The sequence below is a fragment of the Canis lupus genome, chromosome 27 (genome assembly GCF_003254725.2).
Source record: "Canis lupus dingo isolate Sandy chromosome 27, ASM325472v2, whole genome shotgun sequence".
In the NCBI taxonomy this organism is placed as follows: domain Eukaryota; kingdom Metazoa; phylum Chordata; class Mammalia; order Carnivora; family Canidae; genus Canis; species Canis lupus.
This window is the reverse complement of record NC_064269.1, coordinates 31,984,646-32,004,279: the sequence shown is the minus strand read 5'-3', so window position 1 is coordinate 32,004,279 and position 19,634 is coordinate 31,984,646. Positions and strand designations below refer to the sequence as shown.

At 39.6% G+C, this 19,634-nt stretch overlaps 2 protein-coding genes across 19 annotated transcripts in view; one reads left to right on the top strand and one right to left on the bottom strand.

Annotated features, from left to right (window-relative positions):
• The window catches only part of C27H12orf60 (chromosome 27 C12orf60 homolog), a 30,668-nt gene that overhangs the window by 10,461 nt on the left and 573 nt on the right, over window positions 1–19,634 (top strand). For 9 of the 18 annotated variants that reach the window (XM_025455181.3, XM_025455175.3, XM_025455182.3 and 6 more), the window contains one exon: window positions 2,156–8,092. The exons of 2 other annotated variants lie outside the window; for them this stretch is intronic. In XM_025455181.3, the coding sequence (XP_025310966.3) occupies window positions 2,180–2,911 (732 nt within the window). In that variant the 5' untranslated portion in view covers window positions 2,156–2,179 and the 3' untranslated portion in view covers window positions 2,912–8,092. Of the gene's footprint in view, window positions 1–450; window positions 518–889; window positions 1,004–2,155; window positions 8,093–15,900; window positions 16,051–19,634 lie in introns of those variants that run through there. 7 more of the 18 variants (XM_049102883.1, XM_049102882.1, XM_049102881.1 and 4 more) reach the window with 3 other exon arrangements.
• Window positions 3,053–19,277, bottom strand: ART4 (ADP-ribosyltransferase 4 (inactive) (Dombrock blood group)). The gene is made up of 3 exons (XM_025455172.3): window positions 18,424–19,277; window positions 15,684–16,392; window positions 3,053–9,205 (listed from the first exon to the last, which is right to left on the bottom strand). Exons 1-3 carry the CDS (start codon window positions 18,607–18,609, stop codon window positions 9,114–9,116), a joined length of 987 nt encoding a protein of 328 aa, XP_025310957.3. The 5' UTR covers window positions 18,610–19,277; the 3' UTR covers window positions 3,053–9,113.

The following is a 19,634-nucleotide window of genomic DNA, read 5'->3' as shown; positions in this document are numbered from 1 at the left end:
AACACAGTAAAACATTTAATTTTCTGTTCTTTCATGGACGTTAATTGTTGAAAAGTGCTGTACAACTGAGCTAATTCAGTTCAGCGGAGAAGATGGCTCTTTGATTGCAGCTCTCAGCTTCTGGCATTCTGTCTTGTTAGCTATTCCAGATATTAAGTTTCCTTCTAGTTTCTATTGCATTTATACTACATCTGTTGCTGATGCCTCTGTTTACGTTCTTGAAAGAGACAGAAATCCAGATTATTTGTAGCCAAATGCAGTTTTTGTGTGTGTGCTCTTCTTTCCTGGCTAGTTCTGCTCTTTATCACCGTCTCTTATTATGTTGGTGAATGCCCTGATAATAGGAATGCCTTATAGATCAACTTCTTTCTCTTAAAGCTTCTCCTTCTAGATTCTCCTTCTAGATTCTCCTTCTAGATTCTGTTCTCATCCTCATTGTTTCATCTACAGTGGGGACATCTCAGAAGCAGGAAGATCACCCAGTCCCCATAAAACTTTAATGGAAAAAAACACAAAGGTTTTAGAATTGGACAGTCCTTATTTTGTGTACCCCCAAAATAATCACTCTCTAGCCATGTAGCCCTGGGAAAGTCTCTTAATCTCATTTTTTAAATCGGTGTGATATATTAGTTTGTAATTTATGGATTGTCATATGGATCAACTGAGATAATGCATGTAAAGCATTTGAGATAGTGCTTAATATATGGCAAAAACTTACTGAATGGTAGCCATTCTTCTTACATTAATAACAATAATTTCTATTGTTAATGGGTGAGTAGAGGATTCAGAACGGGGACATCAGCTAGGAGATGTGTAAAATCTAAAGTTCTGCTCTATAGTTTTATTTTATTTTTTTAAAGAGTTATTTATTTTTATTTATTTATGATAGACATAGAGAGAGAGAGAGAGGCAGAGACACAGGAGGAGGGAGAAGCAGGCTCCATGCCGGGAGCCCAACGCGGGACTCGATCCTGGGACTCCAGGATCGCACCCTGGGCCAAAGGCAGGCGCCAAACCACCGAGCCACCCAGGGATCCCCTGCTCTATAGTTTTAAAGGAGGACCAAGCGGGGTGTTACTTTACTTTGGCCCAGTGTGTCATTTTGCAATTGACATATCTTGGGCTTACTGTATATGGGCACAGAGGAAAAAAGGGAAGAAGGGTGTGTGGATGGATAAGTAGGATTTCAATAGGTGTGTAGGTAGTAGGGCAGGGAGGAGTTAATGCAGGTGGAGGGAATACTGTGAACAAAGGAGCTAATGTTGTAGAGCATTTTCAGGGAACAAAATTAATCCACTATGCTAGTGGCCCAGGATATATGTGAATGCAGTGAAGGGAAGGGAACTAGTGGAAAATTAAGAGCAGTTTGTAGATTACCTTAAATGCCATGTCAGGAAATTGGATTTTATTCTCTAGGCAACACTGAATCTTTGGAGGTTTTGTTTTTCAAACAAAATACATCTGCTGGTCAGACTTTGCCTGCAAATTGCTAGTTTGGGATCCCTGGATCAATGTTCACAATCCTATCTTTTTGTATCTCCCCCAGACTTCTACTTGTGAACATTAGTTAGAGACGTCAACACTCCCCTCTATAGCAGAAGAGGGTGAGTTACAGTGAAAGTACAGATACATTCTTAGGCAAGACAGAAATCTTGGGAGTCTGCATCAGATGGCCTTGATCATCTTGAAGTGTCATATTCTATCCTTTTGGTCTGCTGTTACCCACCCTTCAGAGTTATCTGAGAATTACTTTATATATTCTGTTCAGGATTTTTGGTTGTACTCAGTGTGCTTGCTCTATCTTAACAGGAACCAGAGCCTTTCTATGTAAGTTTTAAGCCTTATACAATCTTTTCCACCAGATTGGATAGTTATTTAGGGTGATACCTAAGAAAATATCAGCATATCCAATTGAGAATCCAGTACCATCCAAAATCTGATATGTGGCTTAAATTCTTTGAAACATCCCTATTCTGTCTTTTAGTTATTTTTGTTGTTATTTTTATTAAAGCACAGGATCATTTCTGCTTTATAGCCTGTGTGGCTTTCCTACCCTTGACAGTAGTTAATTTCACAGTTAGATTATACTGTCAATCTCTTTATGGCTGACAAATATAATTTAAGTTTTCATCTTTATTACTACTTTATTTTGCAGTACTGAAACATTTTTGTTGGAGAAATGTCTTCAGAATCAGAAGAGGATAAAGCGAGCCTGGTTCAAGCTGCCAAAACATTTTTCCTTCACATGCAAGATCTTGCTGCCTTCACTAACATGCTTATTGAATTGTTTAACAGCACTATGAATACTCAGATCCAGTCCATAACTGTGAAAGAAGATGATAATGCCAAGGATGTCTTTGAACAAATGTTCAAAATTTTTAAAGAGATGCAATCTGTAGTGGAGACAAAGTATGACCAAATGCAAAAGGAACCTTTATATTCCAAGATTGCAACAGCTGTTTGCTCTGTGGTTGAGAATACCACCAATGTAAAGGAGTTGCAGCAGTCAGCTAAAGAAGTGTTCAAAACTGTTCAAACACCAGTCATTCTCTCTGCATTGAATAGTAGTAACATCCTTAGGATTTTGGAATCTTCTCTTTCACTCTTGATGAAATATCCCGTCATGAATCTTCAGTTAGGTGACCTCTATAGAAAAGACACCAAAGAGCAATCAGATGCCAACACATCCAAGAAAAACACAAGTCCGGGTCCATCCAAAATTGGTACAATAGACATCTTGAAAAAATTGCAGGATGCGCTAGAAACTGAGGATTCCAAGAATACCATCAAGTCAATTGCAGTTCAGTTGGAGGAGGTTGTCAAAACAATAGCGCCTATCTTAGAAGTCCTCCAAAAAGCCATAAATACTATGGAAACCAAGGTTTCTGTGCCCAAGAAAGCCAATTACTAGTAGGAGTGCAACAGAACTGCTCATTTCTATCAGAAAATCATTTCGTATCCTGTGAATATTTGGAGTATGTTTTAAGACCTTTGATGCCACAAATGAGTTATGTTAGGACAGAAGTACAAAGAGTAGTCACCCAGTAGACCATTTACCTCAAGTTTTGCTTTATTCAAATAAAAATAATCAAAGAAAACCTACTTGAAATGGCAGTTACTAAAAATAACATATTGTTCAGAACATCAAGGAAATGTATTACATTTGAGGATGTCTCTAAACATTACATATCATCTTAAAGCATAATTAAAATAACCCTAAACTAATTTCTACTCTTAGTAGTCCTATTTCTAGATACTACAGTGAGAAGTCCAGGTAAATGTTAGCATTATCATTAGATAATCTGGCAGAAACTACTGTTCAGGCACAGGAAACATATAAAGTAATTTTCTGCATTTTTAAAAAGATTTTATTTAATTGAGAGAGAGAGAAAGAATGAGCAGGGGTAGTGGCATAGGCAGAAGCAGACTCCCTACTGAGCAGGGAGCCTGCTGTGGGGCTCAATCCCAGGACCCTGAGATCATGACCTGAGCTGAAGGCAGATGCTTAACCAACTGAGCCACCCAGGTGCCCCTACCTTCTGCATTTTTGTCACTCATATACCAATCTCTGTATCATCAGTGCCTTACCTATCATAAGCCATCACTAGATTCTTTTGGTATGACTTATCCAGGAGTAAATAAGAACAATCAATGAAGAGTAATAGTTTTCTTACTTGGATAAGACCAGGGCAAATGGTTTATTCTTGTCTGTCTCCTATTGAGGTCTTATAATTAGGAGCTATTGGAGTTTCAAAAATGGAGGTGCTCTAACCTTTCACAAAGAAAAGACTGTAACACTCATAGAAGTAGGATTTCTGAGATGTGCTTGTATTGGGGAAGGAAGGTTAGACAAATCCCTTGCCTACCAGAAAGTCTTTGGCCCTTATCTATGGGAAAGAGTGTATGCTTTCAAGATGGCCCTATTCTACATGATACCTAACAGGAACTTTGTTGAGAATTTTAAAAAAGCAATGAATAACTGTAGTTCTTTCTTGGAATTTTTCTTCTGAGAATACCTAAGGTTTGTCCTCATTCAAACATGTTCTCATCTCAAGTTTGAAATCTCATTTTCTCCTCTACAAATAAAATATATTTCCCTACACTTAAAAACTAGGCTGAAATATGAAAAACTGAAAGAGAAAAAAAAAAAACTGTGAGCATTTGATGGAGTTGGGGAAGAAGACACTCTGTTTATGTACTTTGAAGTCTACGATGCAGTCACATCCACCAAGGTTGCCACCATGACCTCCTCAGTTGTGGATACTTTGAAGTTGCATTTTTGCTAGCCTGAGTTAGGAGCTCAGCTCCCAAAGCCAAGGCTGTCATTGGAATCACCACTGTAATTTTGAATTAGGAATCTCTTCCTTGCCCCCTAAACAGGAAGACCTTCAGAATGTCCTGTGGCAAGAGCCAAGGGGATTTGAAAGTTTCAGAACTTAGAGGGCTTGAGAAAAGGATGAGTTTCAAGACGTGAACTCTACATTATCTCTCAGCTCCAAAGCTGAAACCTTGCACATTTGAAATAGGTATCCATTAGTAGATGGCTTATTATTTTTTTTTAAGATTGTATTTATTTATTCATAAGAGACATGGAGAGAAAGGCAGAGACACAGGCAGACATAGTCCTGATGTAGGACTCGATCCCAGGACCACAGGATCACACTCTGAGCCGAAGGCAGGTGCTCAACCTCTGAGCCACCCAGGTGATCCTCTAGCTGGCTTATTTTGAGGACATTCTTGAACTCTGATTCATTTGCTACTCTGTCCTCAAAAATAAACGTATATAAGTGGGAGAAGGGAGGTGGAGCTCTCGCTTTGTTACTTTCTCTGAACCTGTGTGTGTTCAGGTCCTCACTTGCCTGCTCTTGGTCGTCAGACTGTCCAGGGATATTGCAACAGCTGGGGGAGTCATCTGGAAATGAATGGGACAAGGGCCAGGAATAGTCCTGGGCAGAGTCTTCCTATGAAATGACAGGAAGCATGACTAGTGGCAGTTCAAGTGGGGGGGTCTTCACCACACTTCAATGGGAATGGCAGCTAGTATAGCCCTGTGAGGTTAGGAAGGGCCATACATACTTCAGTCACAGCAGGAGTTTTCAGAGGCAGGTGGCTCCTGTGAAGCTGGCCATCACTGACAGGGCCTCTCAAAGGCCTTGTCTCACCACCAAGGACTTCTAATCTGCCCACTCTGATGACTGCCTGTCTGCTGTTGCTTCCAGCTGGTGGATATACTGAGGGTTTGGGGGGGAATGCACTCTTCTCAAACCTATTACTCTTATTGCATGTGTCTTTCAGATTCTTTATTTTGGGTTCTTCTCGTTGCTGTCAATTCCTTCAGGTTTTGAAAAGCAACCTGGGGGAAGACTCACTAGTTTCTACTTTCTATCTAGTTTCATTCTTCCTCCGCGAGCACAGTGTGACCTCACTGCTTGAATGAAGCATAAGTGAGGAAGAAAAAGTGAACTGCCATAAAGCAAAATAAAAAACACATGGGCATTTACTACAAGAAGATAAGGAAGCCAGTGAGGGAGTCCTGTAATGCTTGTAATACCTTTTTTTCCCATGTTCTATCACTTGCCAATGTTTGGTACATTTTGGCATCTCTGAAAGCATCTAGCTCAATAAATGTTCAATTTTACCAAATGAAGATCTGGTTCATAAACTATAATTCAATTTGATTCAGATCATTGGACAACTCAGGCCAAGAGTCCTGGCTCTCTAAGCAAATCAAGCTCTATAGGAATTTTCTTTCACTGGATTTATTATTTTTTAAAGTGAGAGCAAATAGGGAACTTTGGGACAATCAGATAGGCATATTAGAACACTGAATCAAAGGGACACCTGAGTGGCTCAGTGGTTGAGCATCTGCCTTTGGCTCAGGGCCTGATCCCGGAGTCCTGGAATTGAGTCCCGCATCGGGCTCCCTGCATGGAGCCTGCTTCTCCCTCTGCCTGTGTCTCTGCCTCTCTCTCTGTGTCTCTTATGAATAAATAAATAAAATCTTTTTTTTAAAAAAGAACATTGAATCATAAAGATAAAAATAAAACAAGTGAAGCCAGATTATTTTTTCATGTGCACAAGAAGGGAGAAGCATTAATAAAAGTTACTATAGGAGATGAATACTATGCAACTTTATAGTGTCAGCCCTTTTAGCAATCCATGTGAATTTATCCATTTTATCTTCAAAGATATCTCAGACTAAAAGCAGAAATTACAGTGAATTTTTTTTGAAACTCATCTCCTAAGATTTCATGAACTTTGAATTGATTTAAATAAATGTCCATTTCACTGGCTACTTGCACAAAAATTTAGGACTATAGGGAGAGATTGAGGGAATGTAAAATATGAATATTCATCCTCAACCCACAAATCTATACCACTCAAGAGAATAACTTCGATCTCTGGAGATTTGCCCTATAAAGCAGCAGCGGGAGGAAGAATTAAGTTATCTTTTCAAAAACCTGGTTATTCCTTTATGGATCATAATCCCATAAGTCATAAGCCTGAAGGGCTTCTTAAACACAGGCCCTGGGTTTCTGATTCTACGGATTTGGGATCAGGCTCCAGAGTTCACATTTCTAACAAGTTCTTAAGGGACACTGATGCTGTGGCTGTAAGAGTCATTTATCTAGAATGTCTTACTCAGAAAATGGATTTCTCATGAAGATCCAATGCATTAGGCTGACTTTTTAGCTTGGGTGGCAATTTCCTCTCCAGTCCACATTACAGCTTCACTCTGTCACACCTATTTCCTGACCCTTATATACACTGATCATTCCTATATCCTCTGTTTCCTTTCTACTCAGCTCTCTCTTTTCCCTCTGAAGCCTTCCCTTGAGCCTCATTTCCCATAGAAAGCTGTTTCCAACCATAGGACAGTGGGATCTCACTTTTCTCTGAATTTGAAGTACTTACTATTTGTATGCATTTTGGCTCTAAGCGTTTGACACATACCTACACTCACTGTCTTCTTCCTCTCATCTCTCGCTCCCACCTCAGTGTCCCAAGGCCTTGCTCAAATGCTGCCTCTTCCCTGAAGCCTTATTGGTTCTTCCCTTGCCTCAGGAGTTTCTCTCTTGAACTCTTGTGAACAGAAAACTTGACTTGCCCCTTTCTTTTGGTATTCCTCTGTGACTTGTTTGTGTTCTTAATTTCTCCCAAGAGACTGTAAACTCTTGGAAGATCTGGCATATTACATTCAACATTTAATCCCCAAAGTGTTTTGTACATAGTCTGGCTCAATAAGTGCATCTATATGGCACAGAAACAAAACATGCAAGATGTTGGGAGGCTTTTCTCTGCCTCACTAAAGCTCAGAGCAAAGCTTGTTCCCAGAGCTAGGCCCACAGAATTCTCTACTCAGGAGCCACTAACTTGCCAAGGTCCCTGGGCAATAAATCATGTAAACTGTGTCTATGGAAATTATATGCTTGCCTTATTTGGTGTAGAGGCCAATGTAAGCTAGATGATAGAGATGCCCTTGGCCCTATTCTCAAAATGCCATGTAAATAATGACAGTACTAGATGCTTAAATTCTCTACTGGGTGATTTTATGCAGCTAACTCCCCATTGTGTCTCTTCTGTCAAGACACCATCCCTTTAGACATTCCTACTGGGGTCAGATGAACTGATTTCACTTTCATTGTTTATTACTCAAATCTCAGGGGGGCTAAGTAGCATAGACTTTCATAACTCAAAGGATAGAGCTAGTCTCCCCCTTTACTCCATTTAGCCCAATACTAGGGTCTTTGGAAATCAGGAGAACAACCCCCGTCACCCCCTGAGGGAAGTAAGAGAATATTCCCAGCTGTGAGGTTTGGTGATTTATACTTCCTTTTGTTTAATTGTTGTCACATAGTGGGGACTTGATATATCTTTGATATTTGCTTGGTTATCAGATTTTTTTCTCCCATATCTTCTCCTTTAAAACCACACACATGGGGATCCCTGGGTGGCGCAGCGGTTTGGCGCCTGCCTTTGGCCCAGGGCGCGATCCGGGAGACCCTGGATCGAATCCCACGTCGGGCTCCCGGTGCATGGAGCCTGCTTCTCCCTCTGCCTGTGCCTCTGCCTCTCTCTCTCTCTCTGTGTGACTATCATAGATAAAAAAAATAAAAATAAAAAAAAAAATAAATCCACACACATGCATGTGCTTTCCTAATAAATGTACCTAAAGTTTTGAAGATGACTTAAAATCCAATTTGCCATAAAGTCCCTCTGTAAATTAACATATGAATTTAAATTCTAAATTTTGTAATACTGTAGAAATAGGTGTGGCATCCCATTACTGCCAGTGAATGAGATTTCACTAACATCTTTTATTAACTTTCCCTTTTATTTCTCAAGTTTTCACATTTCCTCCTATTTGAGACTACACTGGCTTGGCTTTGAATGCTGATTAAAAAATCTCTGAAGAAAATTTGCTTTAATTATTTCTCTGGGGTTTAAAGCTTTTCCATTTGATGAAGAATTTGTTCTGTGCTTTCGAACTCAAGCTTCTCGATCTGTTCCCATTTAGGATGGCTAATAAAAGTAATGGAGAATCCTTGTATCCATAACTCCAAAAAGTCCTTTGATCACTTTAGATAGGAGATTTGATTCAAATTACTTATGAAAATATACAATTTATTGATTTATGTAATAAAAAAAGCCCAGGATTCTGACTCAGGCATAGTTGGATCTAGGGGCTCATATATTCTTATCAGAACTGTTTCTTTTCATTTTTTAGTTCTTCCTTCATTGTGTTCACTCTATTCTCAAGGAGATAGAGTTTCCCCTACTGGTGGCAAGATAGCTGCCAGCAACTGTAGACTCATACTCTGCTTTCATTAATCTTCATTCAGTAAAAAGGCCCCCACCCCATTCCCGATCCGAATTCCAAAAAATTACCATGACTGTATCTCACCAGCTTTGATTGGGTCCTTTTCTATCCCAGGATAAATCTGTGTCCATGAAGAAGAAATACACTGAGTTCTAGGTCCACTCACAGGCAGTAGGCTGAGCCAGCGCTACATCAGTTGATAACCAGGCAGAGTGAGTCCCCAAGGGTATTCAGGGTGCCCTGGCTGGCATCAAGCAAAAGGGCACAGCAAAAGCAAAACCACAAGTTTCATTTATACTCCACTTTTGGAAGAGATGACAACACTGGTCAAAAAGGAGAGACAAGCAATAACCATAGGAGCAGGATTGTACTTTTTGCCAGAACCTGTAAAAACAAAACAAAGTTAGAGATCTTTTAGGTAGCAGACTTTTTTGTTTTTGTTTTTTGAAAAACTACCTTGGTGCACCTGGGTTGCTCAGTTGGTGAAGCATCTGACTTCAGCTCAGGTCATGATTCCTCCTGGGACAAGCCCCACATCAGGTTCCCTGATCAGCAGGGGGCTTTGCTTTTCCCTCCTGCCTCCCCCCTCCTCATTCTGTCTCTCATTCTTCCTCTCAAATAAATAAATAAAATCTTAAAAAACTCCAAAAAACTATCTAATTTGTCCTTTGATTCATTTTTTAATGTAGAAGACTCCTAATACAAATATTTGCAGTTAGCTGCTTTAAAAAAAAGTATCCTCTTAGATTGTTTTCTAACTAACAGAACTCAGCTTGTTTATTTTACGGTAATGGAACAGCACCAAGAAGTTCATAGATTTACCCCAGGTGACCCATCTCTTCTTTAGTGTGTGAGATCTCCTGATTTTCCGTCTTTATTGTCAGCAGCAACACCATCATCATCACCAGTATCCCCATTTTAATTACCATCATCTTCATCACCATTATGAAAGCTAACATTGATTAGCAACTTGTTCTGTGCTGTGGTCTGTTTTAAGCAATGCTATCAATTAACTCACTTGATCCTCACAGGATATCTACGAGGTATTTATTCTTATTCTCCTTATTTTCCGCTGATCAAAAGGTGACATTTTGATTTGTGGAGAAACTTAACCAAACATCTCACATCTGGTATGTAGTGAAGGCAGCATTCCAACTCAGGCAGTCTGGCTCAACTCTATCTTTTTAGCCACAGTATTGTTTCTCCATATATGGCATGTCCACACATAGGCTTGCTTGCTTTCTTTCTTTCTTTCTTTCTTTCTCTCTTTTTTTTTTTTTTTTTTTTTTTATTGCAAAGTGGGATGGGATGTCTGGGTGGCTCAGCAGTTGAGTATCTGCCTTTGGCTCAGGACATGATCCCAGGATCCAGATCAAGTCCCACATCGGGCTCCTTGCATGGAGCCTGCTTCTCCCTCTGCCCATGTCTCTGCCTCTTTCTCTCTCTGTGTCTCTCATGAATGAATAAATAAAATCTTAAAAAAAAATTACAAAGTGGGCAAAAAGTATTCATACAATCCTGCTTGGTGTGTGTGTGTGTGTGTGTGTGTGTGTGTGTGTGTGTATGTACTTCCTATACATACATGCTCTTCATGGAAAGATGGAGAAGATTGGCAACCAGTTAGGGTATGGCTGATGAAAGCAAAATAAATACAAGAAACTACTGATTGGCAATATGCTGGGATGAGGATATAGAATGAGATGGAAGATGGAAACCTTTAGAAAATGCTCTAAATAGTGAGTGGGATTTCCTTTTCAACCAGCCTTCAGTGACTATTTAGGGTAGAAAAGATGTTTGATTGAGGAAAACTTCAACTCTGTGATTGCCTCAACATTTGAACATATTGTTCAATAGGATGATGAGATGACAGAGAAGTATTTTTCCATTGTTTTCACATAATAATACATAAAATCCCTTGTGTTTTCTGAAATTTCTTGGAATTCTATATATATAAACAATATTTAAAATCCCATTTTTACCAGTAAGAGTAGACAAGGAAAATTAATAGTGCATACATATTTCTTAGTCTATTTATAAGCTGAATAATCTCACACAAACCATGTAACCTCTCTCAACCTCAGTATTCAAATCAGTGTAGTGGGGTCAATAACCAATGTACAGGGTAATTGTAAGAATTAAACAGATAATGTGTGTGAAAACCTTCTGTGAATGAAATTTGCTACATAAGTATCATTTATTTTTGGTGGATTATAACATAAATTTGGTCATCTCTGCCTTAGGGTATACAGTTTGGGGAGAAATACATAATTATTATACCTTGTATTTCATGAACTCTGAATCTGTGAATTATATTGGATTATTCAGAAAGAAACAGTCAACCCCTTGAAGAAAAGCAGAAGCTAAAATTGATATGCAGTTTATCTAGTTAATCTGATATTTGGAGGGAAATGCTATCTATAGCCTCTTTCTGTTAGAATGTGGAGATTAACAAGTGTTATTTTTTTAGATAGTTATCTATGAAAAAGTTGGCACTTAAACAATGATAAGCATTGTTTCTTCTGTCTCTTCTTTGTTTTTTTCTTGCCTGTCAATACCAGTGAAGCACACATTTGTGCCATGAAACTATTATCCCACTTCCACATGCAAAGTGCTTTCCCAGGGTCTTTCTTTTCTTTTTCTTTCTTTCTTTCTTTCTTTCTTTCTTTCTTTCTTTCTTTCTTTCTTTCTTTCTTTCTTTCTTTCTTTCTTTCTTTCTTTCTTTCTAGATTTATTCATTTATTCATGAGATACAGACTGAGAGAGAGAGAGAGGCAGAAACACAGGCAGAGGGAGAAGCAGGCTCCTCGCAGGGAGCCCGATGCGGAACTCGATCCTGGATCCGTGATCCCTGGATACCGGGATCCCGACCTGAGCCAAAGGCAGGCGCCCAACCAGTGAGCCACCCAGGTGTCCCTCCCAGGGTTTTTCAATTATGTTTGAGAGGGTGGACGCCAAGTACTTGCACAATGTTCTTTTTGCCCCCATTTTATAAATGAAGAAACAGGCTCAGAGGTTGTCATTTACACAAGGTCACATAGCTACTAATATATATGCCCAGCCCTTCCTGGCTCCAAAATCTATTCTCTTTCCACCCTTCCTTCCTCCCTTCCTCCCTCCCCTCCTTCCTTCCTCCCTTCTTCCCTTTTCTCTTTTTTTCCTTCCTTCTTTAAATTTTTTTTTTTTTTTTAATTTGAGAGAGAGGGAGAGCGCGAGCCCGACTGGGGCTCAATCCCAGGACCTCAGGATCATGACCTGAGCTGAAGGCAGATGCTTAACCAAGTGAGCCATCCAGGTGCCCCTCAATTACTCATTCTTTCATCCATGCAGCTCAGATAGACACTCCATTTCAAGGCTAATGTGATGGTACAAATAGGGAAAACTAGTTTGAGATAAAACCCAGAGTAAAAAAAAACAAGAACAGGAAGTTAATAAAGTAAATCATATGTCATAGTAGTAGTAGCTTAGGGAAATTTTGAGTACTTACTAGTGTCAGAATCTGTTCTAAGAGCTTTAACACGCATAGGTCATTTTATACTCACCAGAATCCTATAAGGTAGATTTTCATTAGATTTTTCTCCCTATGTTACACATAATAGAGGCACACGGAGACTAAACCATTTGCCCGTGTTCTCACTGTTAGTAACTGGTAAAGTTAATATGTAAAACCAGGCTTACTACAAAAGTTGACTGTATTTTTTCTAGAAACATGCTTAAGAATTTTGATTATGTGAAACATTTTAACAAATAAATCCTTCTTTGTGAATCCAATGGTACAGAACAGAGTATGTATTTGTGTGTTTATAGATTTTTGGCATGGATTATTTTCCTGAACAAAGCAACATTTAAGGACAAATAACTAAAATAACTTATTTTGAGTCTTTCAATGGGCATGAAAACATCTGTTTCTATGGTAACCACTATAGGCCACAAGAGGGGTGAGAGAAGAATTAGAAGGGAGAGCTGTTAGTTTAGAATGTCTTAATTTTTCTTTTGCAAATGGACTTGCTTAAATATTTTATGCTACCAATTTGACCTTTTGATTCTGAGGTTGACAGATTCCTGAGTACTCTTTGAACTTGAGAACTGTAGTTACAAGTAAACAGAAACAATTTTGAAATAAATCAAAGGACAGGGAAACTGTACTCTTGGATCTATTGTCTTTTCATTGGGAGAATTACGGTATCCTGGCTGACCAATTTTAAAGGTCTTCATGTTGTCTTTTAAGTATGATATTTGTCAGATTAAGAGAGAACAGGAAAGGAAACAAGTCACTGACTCAGAGGGATCTTTTGAGATGTTAAAATAGCTTGTGGCTTTTGCATGGGAAAAAAATTGAAGGGATAAGAGACAGCATCTTAGGGACCATTTGTGAATCTCTAAACTGAGGTTGATGTCGGCGCAATAAGAGTTATCTAGAAAAACAGGTCTGGAAAGAGTCCACTGATCCCAAAGAAGGACTCCCAGAAAAGAAAAACACCACCTCCCTCCTCCCATTTTTCATGTATGGATCAATCCAATACTGCTCCAGGATGGTGGGATAGGTAGAGTGTTACTTGTCAGTTAAGACACTTATTTGCCATTTATTACATGGTAGGTCATGTAGAAGTAATTTAGTATTTTGTTTATTTTTTAAACTTTCACAAGAACCCTGTGGGGCTCTATCATGATGCTCCTTACATCGTCAAAGAAACATAGGGAGTTTAAGCAACTGGACTGAGAACACAGCTAAAAAATGGTACAAGTTGGATAGCAATCCAGAAAGAAGGGATCTGGAGTCAAACTGCCTGGATTCTATGCCAAACCCTTAAATACTATGTAGTCATGTCCCTGCTCATAGAGAGCTTACAGAGCAACAAAAGATTACGGATTCCCTCACGTATGATTTGTGATTTCAAATATCCAGTCAAGACCAACCAAGCTTCCAAGGTCTAGCAATGTGCATGGCTGCTCCAACTAAGCCTTAACTCAAAGTTGTGTTTGAGCAGCTTCCTGACAGGAAAGCAAAGATCATTAGTTTGGTGGGGGAGGGTCTTGAAATAGTTTTCTTTGAGATTTACAGAGTAGAGAATATGGGTAATAGTTTCTATTACATACTCTTTTTTTCCTCCTCTTTGATGTAAATATTCTACAACTTTTTACTTAATGTATTTTACTGTGCTCATTGAATTGACCTAGAGAAAAATTTTTCTCTCTCAACTTCATCATGATGAGAATAAAGCAACAGTACCTTAGTCAAGTGTAGTTCCAGAGAACCCTGGAAAGTAGCTATGATTGTCCTTATTTATTATCAGAATCTCACTGTTTGCTTTATACTCTAGGTTTTCATTCTCCTCTGCAAACACTAATCTCTTGGTTCCATGGAACAGACTGAGTTCGCTCATATTGCTGCCTGTCACACTTCCAAGGGCAGGCAGGAGGAGATAAAAGTGTTGATAGGTCACCTCTTCCCTGGTTTGTGTTTGCAGATAGGCCAGAGTAAGCAAGCCTAAGACCTCAATATGGATGCCTGTTTTAGCATCTTTGTTACACTGCAGCCCCCAAATGCTAAGAAATGCTGATAGCTTGAATTACTAACAGTAGCAACCATGATGGAATAGAGAAAGATTTGGGGATATTTCAAAGGCAGAAACTGCAGTTAAGTGTGAGTGTGAACAAGTGCACATGTGGATAAGGATGATCTTCCTTCTAAATCAAACGGCATAGCACTTGCCACAGAACTACCATTTTGTGCAGGGACTGTGGCTGGCATCATACAGAGATGGAATGGAGTTAGCCACATATTTTTCTAAAAAAGACCTGAACAATATTTTTTTGTTTTGTGATATCTCCAATTTCTCCTGCTTCAGTTCATTTTTCACAATATTGTCAGAACTCTTGCTAAAATACTGATATAATTGATGCTCCACTCCTCCAATGACTTCTCATTACCTCTAGCATGAAGTTAGAAAGCCCTTAGTATAGAATACAATAATTTTAACCATCAGGCCCATCAGAAGTCTCCCCACCCCAATCAATCCCCTATTCCTTTTCCATTCCTAGCCTCTTCCTGCGTCCTATACATCCTATTGTGGAGATTCCCTAAAGACACTGGCTGTTTGAAATCTCTTTGATTCAGCGTATGTTGTTTTCTGCTTAAAATGACTTTTCCTCTCTTCTTTTACAACCCTGTCCCATTCCTTCTTCAAGTCCCATGTGTTCCTCTATCATTAAGACTTTCTCACTTTCTCCAGAGAGAATGAGTAGCTTCCAGCACTGAGAAGCCACAACCATTGCTTAAACATCTGGTGTATTGCTTAGTGCTTTTGCATGTGGACATTTGCTCATATTTCTATGTCTCAGTAGACTTAAAATCCGCCTACGACAGTGATTTTGCTTTATTCATTTCATGTTGCCTGGGGCCTCCCATCCCAGTGCTTTGGAACATTGAAGATGAGTAATAGATAAGAGTGAATGAATAAATCATGCCTCCTGCTTTACTCTTAGCACTGCGTATTCCTGTAGTGACCATGACAAAAACGAAAACAACCCCCCCAAAAACAAAACAAAAAAACCCCCAAAAAACCAAAATGAGTTTGAGGGTGAAGGTAATAATGCTATATTTTTATGTGCTATCTTTTTCAGTAGAGGTTTACTCTCTGTGTCTAGAAGTCTCCACATATTAGTGCCATTGAAGAAGCACAGTTTTTCTAGAGATAGAGAAAGAAGGGGAGGGAAAAGAAATAAGGTTTCTAATCTGTCAGTTCTGCCATTCCTGAAGGTCAATTTTCCCCCACAGACCCACTCAGAAAAATAACTTTTTAAAAAGACTGGTGTTCTGGGATCCTGACACAAGTAGATTTGATTTAGAACGATAACATAATACCTTTTAGCAGCTGACAGTTGTATGTGCTCAGGTTCCCAGCTGACTGCAATTGCAACCAATTTCCTTGAGGGTGGTAGCTCATATTTACAACTTTGAACACCTCATAGGGAGGGACCAGGACTTCCTTCCTGAGAGAGAATTCTTGTACAGGCACTCCCAGGCAGGTAAATATGGTGAGTAGAGTTTGGTTCCCAACCTTCTGTGCCTCTTCTTGTAGGAGGGAAGTGGAGACGAACTGGCCAAATCGGATGGTGGCCCCTCTGTTAGCTTTCAAATAGTTACCCTTCATCTCATGATGTACCTCATAACATGAAGAGCCATTCGTCAGGATCATTTCTTCCCTTAGCAGCTGGACTGCTGAAGTCAGGTAGTAGTGGAGGTATTTGAAATGGAATGAGTGTTTATACTGCTGTGGGGACCTGCCAGCAGAGGCCATGGCTCTAGTAAAATCTGTGCGGACAATGTTGTTTGATGTATAAGCCAGGATGGCCACAGCATGTGTAATATTCATGCTCCTGGGGAGATCTTCTGCTCTGTTCAACCAGGTTAAGTGGGCGTTTGCCCAGATCCTAGAATAATTCCTATGTGCTTTTAGTTCTTTTGCAAAATAATCCCCTTGATTTAGCTTCTCCATGACCTGTGGGCTGCAGCCTTGGTACTGATCATCAAAGGAATCTGGTGTCAAGTCAAAGTCGATGTTAACTGCAACCTATAGGAAAGGAAAAATCTTCATTTTAGCTTTTCAGATCAGATGGTAGGCTGTGGTGGCTTGCTGTCTATTTTCCATAAAGCCGAGTCTTTTCCTCAAAATTTATTTGCTGAAGTTTCACTCATAATCATTACACTGCCCTAATACCTCCTGGATCAGTGACTTGTGCCGGAGATTGAATTTGGTTTGATAAATATTACTAGAAGCTTAAAAAACCCCTCACCTTCCCAGGGAGGGTGTGACCTTCTTGTATAAACAAAAACAGTATTTTTGCATAGTGCTTTGAAGAAAACAAATGATCATCTAGAAGTTTATGTATACTTTCTTTTTCCCTGCTGACCCCCCTTCATATTCTCTCATGGGGGTTAAGAAATATCTCTTTTTTGAATGCCTAAAACCTATATTAAGTCTCTGAACCATATTTAAGAAAAAGCTTCAGTGATGAGTAATGTTGGGTTCTCCCAAGGGGTCCCCAGTAAATAACAGCTCTCTCTTCTGACCTGGATCTGAAAAATTTGGGGGAAAAGAGTATATGTATGAAATTTAAAATATCATCTTTACTACTGAATTGCTGGGGCACACATATTTACGTCTGATGGCAAGATTTGTTAAGAGTAAACCCTGGAACAAGGCAAACTTGCCCACTGAGCTGCAGAACAGTGTTGGATTGTGGCCTGCCCAAAGGTAAGAGTCTTGTCATGAGGAACACAGGGCTCAGGCCCTTTGGCATGTGCCTAACTCCCAGGAGGATGAAGAGCAGAGTCAAAGTCAGAATGCCCAGTTATTGTTCCTGATGTTCCCAGTCAACTAACTGTTCCCAGGCAACTAAACTTGCCAACCACCAGGGGAGTGGTATAGTGGTTAGGAGAGGTGTGCCTAGGACCATCCTTCCTCTTAGAACCCAGGATTGGGAAAAAGACATTTTCCCATGGGTAGTCAATTAAATTCTACTTATCAATATCTAGCCCAGATTAAATTGAAGTTAGAGATTTGAATACAAGCTCATTAAGTATCATCAGTCTATTTTTTAGAGCCATATTTTCAATTATCTAAATTCCAAGATGTTTTCTTCTTGACAAAGAAATAGTGCTTTTCTAATGAACAGCGCTTCTTATATATTAGGAGACAAGATTCCATTCAGTCAATGTCAAAGATGCTGCAGTTGAAACTCAGAAACATACCTTTTTGTGTTTTTACTGTTATTTATGATGAGAAGACATCTAGTTGTGTGTAAAATGGAGATTTTTAAGACTGCTTAAATGATTTTCACCAACTCTTTACAGAAGGTTTACAAATAGTTCTACAAAATCTATTTAAGCCCAAACAAAACAAAATCCATCTCATTATGTGCTGTTAAATCTTGTGAGCTCTAAAAACTTTAATATATTATGAGATCTCAAATATATACTCTATTATCTCTCAACATTTGGTTATTTTTCATTATATAGAACTTTAAATGATAATACTTCTTTTGGAGTTGATCCATATGAAACAATCTAAAGCAAACAGACTATATTTTGCATCATTTGAAATACAGAAGCAGTATTTTACTTAAATTTTATGGAGAATCAAGAAAAGAACATTATAGGGATGCCTGGAGGGCTCAGCGGTTGACCATCTGCCTTCAACTCAGATCCTGATCCCGGGTTTGGGATCGAGTCCCACATCGGGCTCCTGCAGGGAGCCTGCTTCTCTCTTTGTCTTTGTCTCTGCCTCTGTCTCTGTGTCTCTCATGAATAGATAAATAAAATCTTAAAAAAATATATAAGTAACAGTATGCCTCTAGCTTCCATAATGCCAAATGTAGAAACTCCAAAGAATCCCACAATTTTTAACAATTGCTTTCAACACCCTTCACTACTCTTCACTACCACAACACCCTTCATCATCCTTCAACACCCTTCAGCATTATTTGTTAAAATATCTGAATGAAATCAGATCCCAAGTGACCACAGGTCACTTAAAGGTTGTCACCAGGAAAGTACCCTGGGGAGCATGGACAGTGAAGAAATCACCTGAGTTGTGCCCTACCTCAGAACTCCCGGTGGGTGTCTGCAGGGCCGAGAACAGCATCAAGAGAGGAAGCTGCCTGGGAAGAAGCCAGATCCTTAGAGCAGGGGCTGCAGTAGGAGTTGGGAGAAGAATCCTCCTGCTTCTGTTGGGCACTGGACGGTATTCATTTGTGTTAAAAGCACTTCTCTGCTCTTGAAGCTTCATGATGAAATGAGTGCTCAGCGCTCTTCTCTGGGGTTTTCTCTGGGTGGGTCTAGGCAAGAACTTCCCTTGTTCATGTCTTGTTGAATCTTCTGCTGGCCACCCCCAACCAGATTTTCTGCGGAAAGGTATCAGCTCCCGCTCATTGGCAGAGCTGAAATCTCCGTGAAATAGCTAGATCTGTGCACCAAATAAGGGATGGTAAAGTAAACGCCTTAAAATTTCCAATTAAAAATAAATCCCTTATCTAGTCTGTGTCGGGAGGAATTCCAAAGGCTTTTCAAGGGTCAGGCTCAGCAGCTCAACCTCAACTTTCTCAGGAAGACAGGAAAGGCACACGCTGTACAGTGTTTGGGGCCAAGTGACATTATCTGGAGCTGCAGGTTTCCATTGCGATGATATGATTGGCTCCTGCTAGTGGCTGGGAAGATGCCATCTCAGAGGTGGGCCTCTGTCGCGCTCATTTGGTGCTGCTGATAGGCCCTGGCCAGAGGGGGGTGGTAGGAAGCAGCACATCTTTTCTGGATTTCTGTCAAAAAGAAAGCTCTTGTTGCAGCTTTTCCATTGTAACTTTGAAACTCTCCAATTCAGAAATTATACCTTCTGGGTCACAGGTCTTCCCTGTGTTCTCTTCTGAAGGCGACGGACCCACTGTCCGCACTAGTTCAGTCTATAGTGAATCCAACTACTGTCAGAAGACAGCTTCTGAACAGCTGACATCAATCAAAAGTAGGATCCAGTAGGCTAAGTTAATGCCACACATGTGTTCTTTAAACACCCTCCCTCAGGCACTTCCCTTTTAGTTTCAACATCCTTCCTCCATTCCCCATCATTGGGGTAATTGTTTTTCTTGCAAATCTTTCCCATGTATACTTCCTGATTCATTATTTAACTGTGAATGGAAACTAAAGCCTGTTCTTAGAAATTCTGTATTTTTTAGCACCCTAAAATAGTTTTTCATCTAAATTTTCTGATGATCACAGCAGTTCGGTCTCATTACAAAAGTTCAGAATATTCAGAAAAATATG

What these genes read in the sequence shown, in the direction of transcription:
- ART4 (XM_025455172.3), bottom strand. Translation starts at nt 18,609, where the DNA reads ATGAAGCTTCAAGAGCAGAGAAGTGCTTTTAACACAAATGAATACCGT. An exon ending in CACCCACCGGGAGTTCTGAG is followed by an intron (nt 16,393 to 18,423) that starts GTAGGGCACAAC and finishes CCTTTCCTATAG; the next exon opens with GTTGCAGTTAACATCGACTT. An exon ending in CAACTGTCAGCTGCTAAAAG is followed by an intron (nt 9,206 to 15,683) that starts GTATTATGTTAT and finishes TTGTTTTTACAG; the next exon opens with GTTCTGGCAAAAAGTACAAT.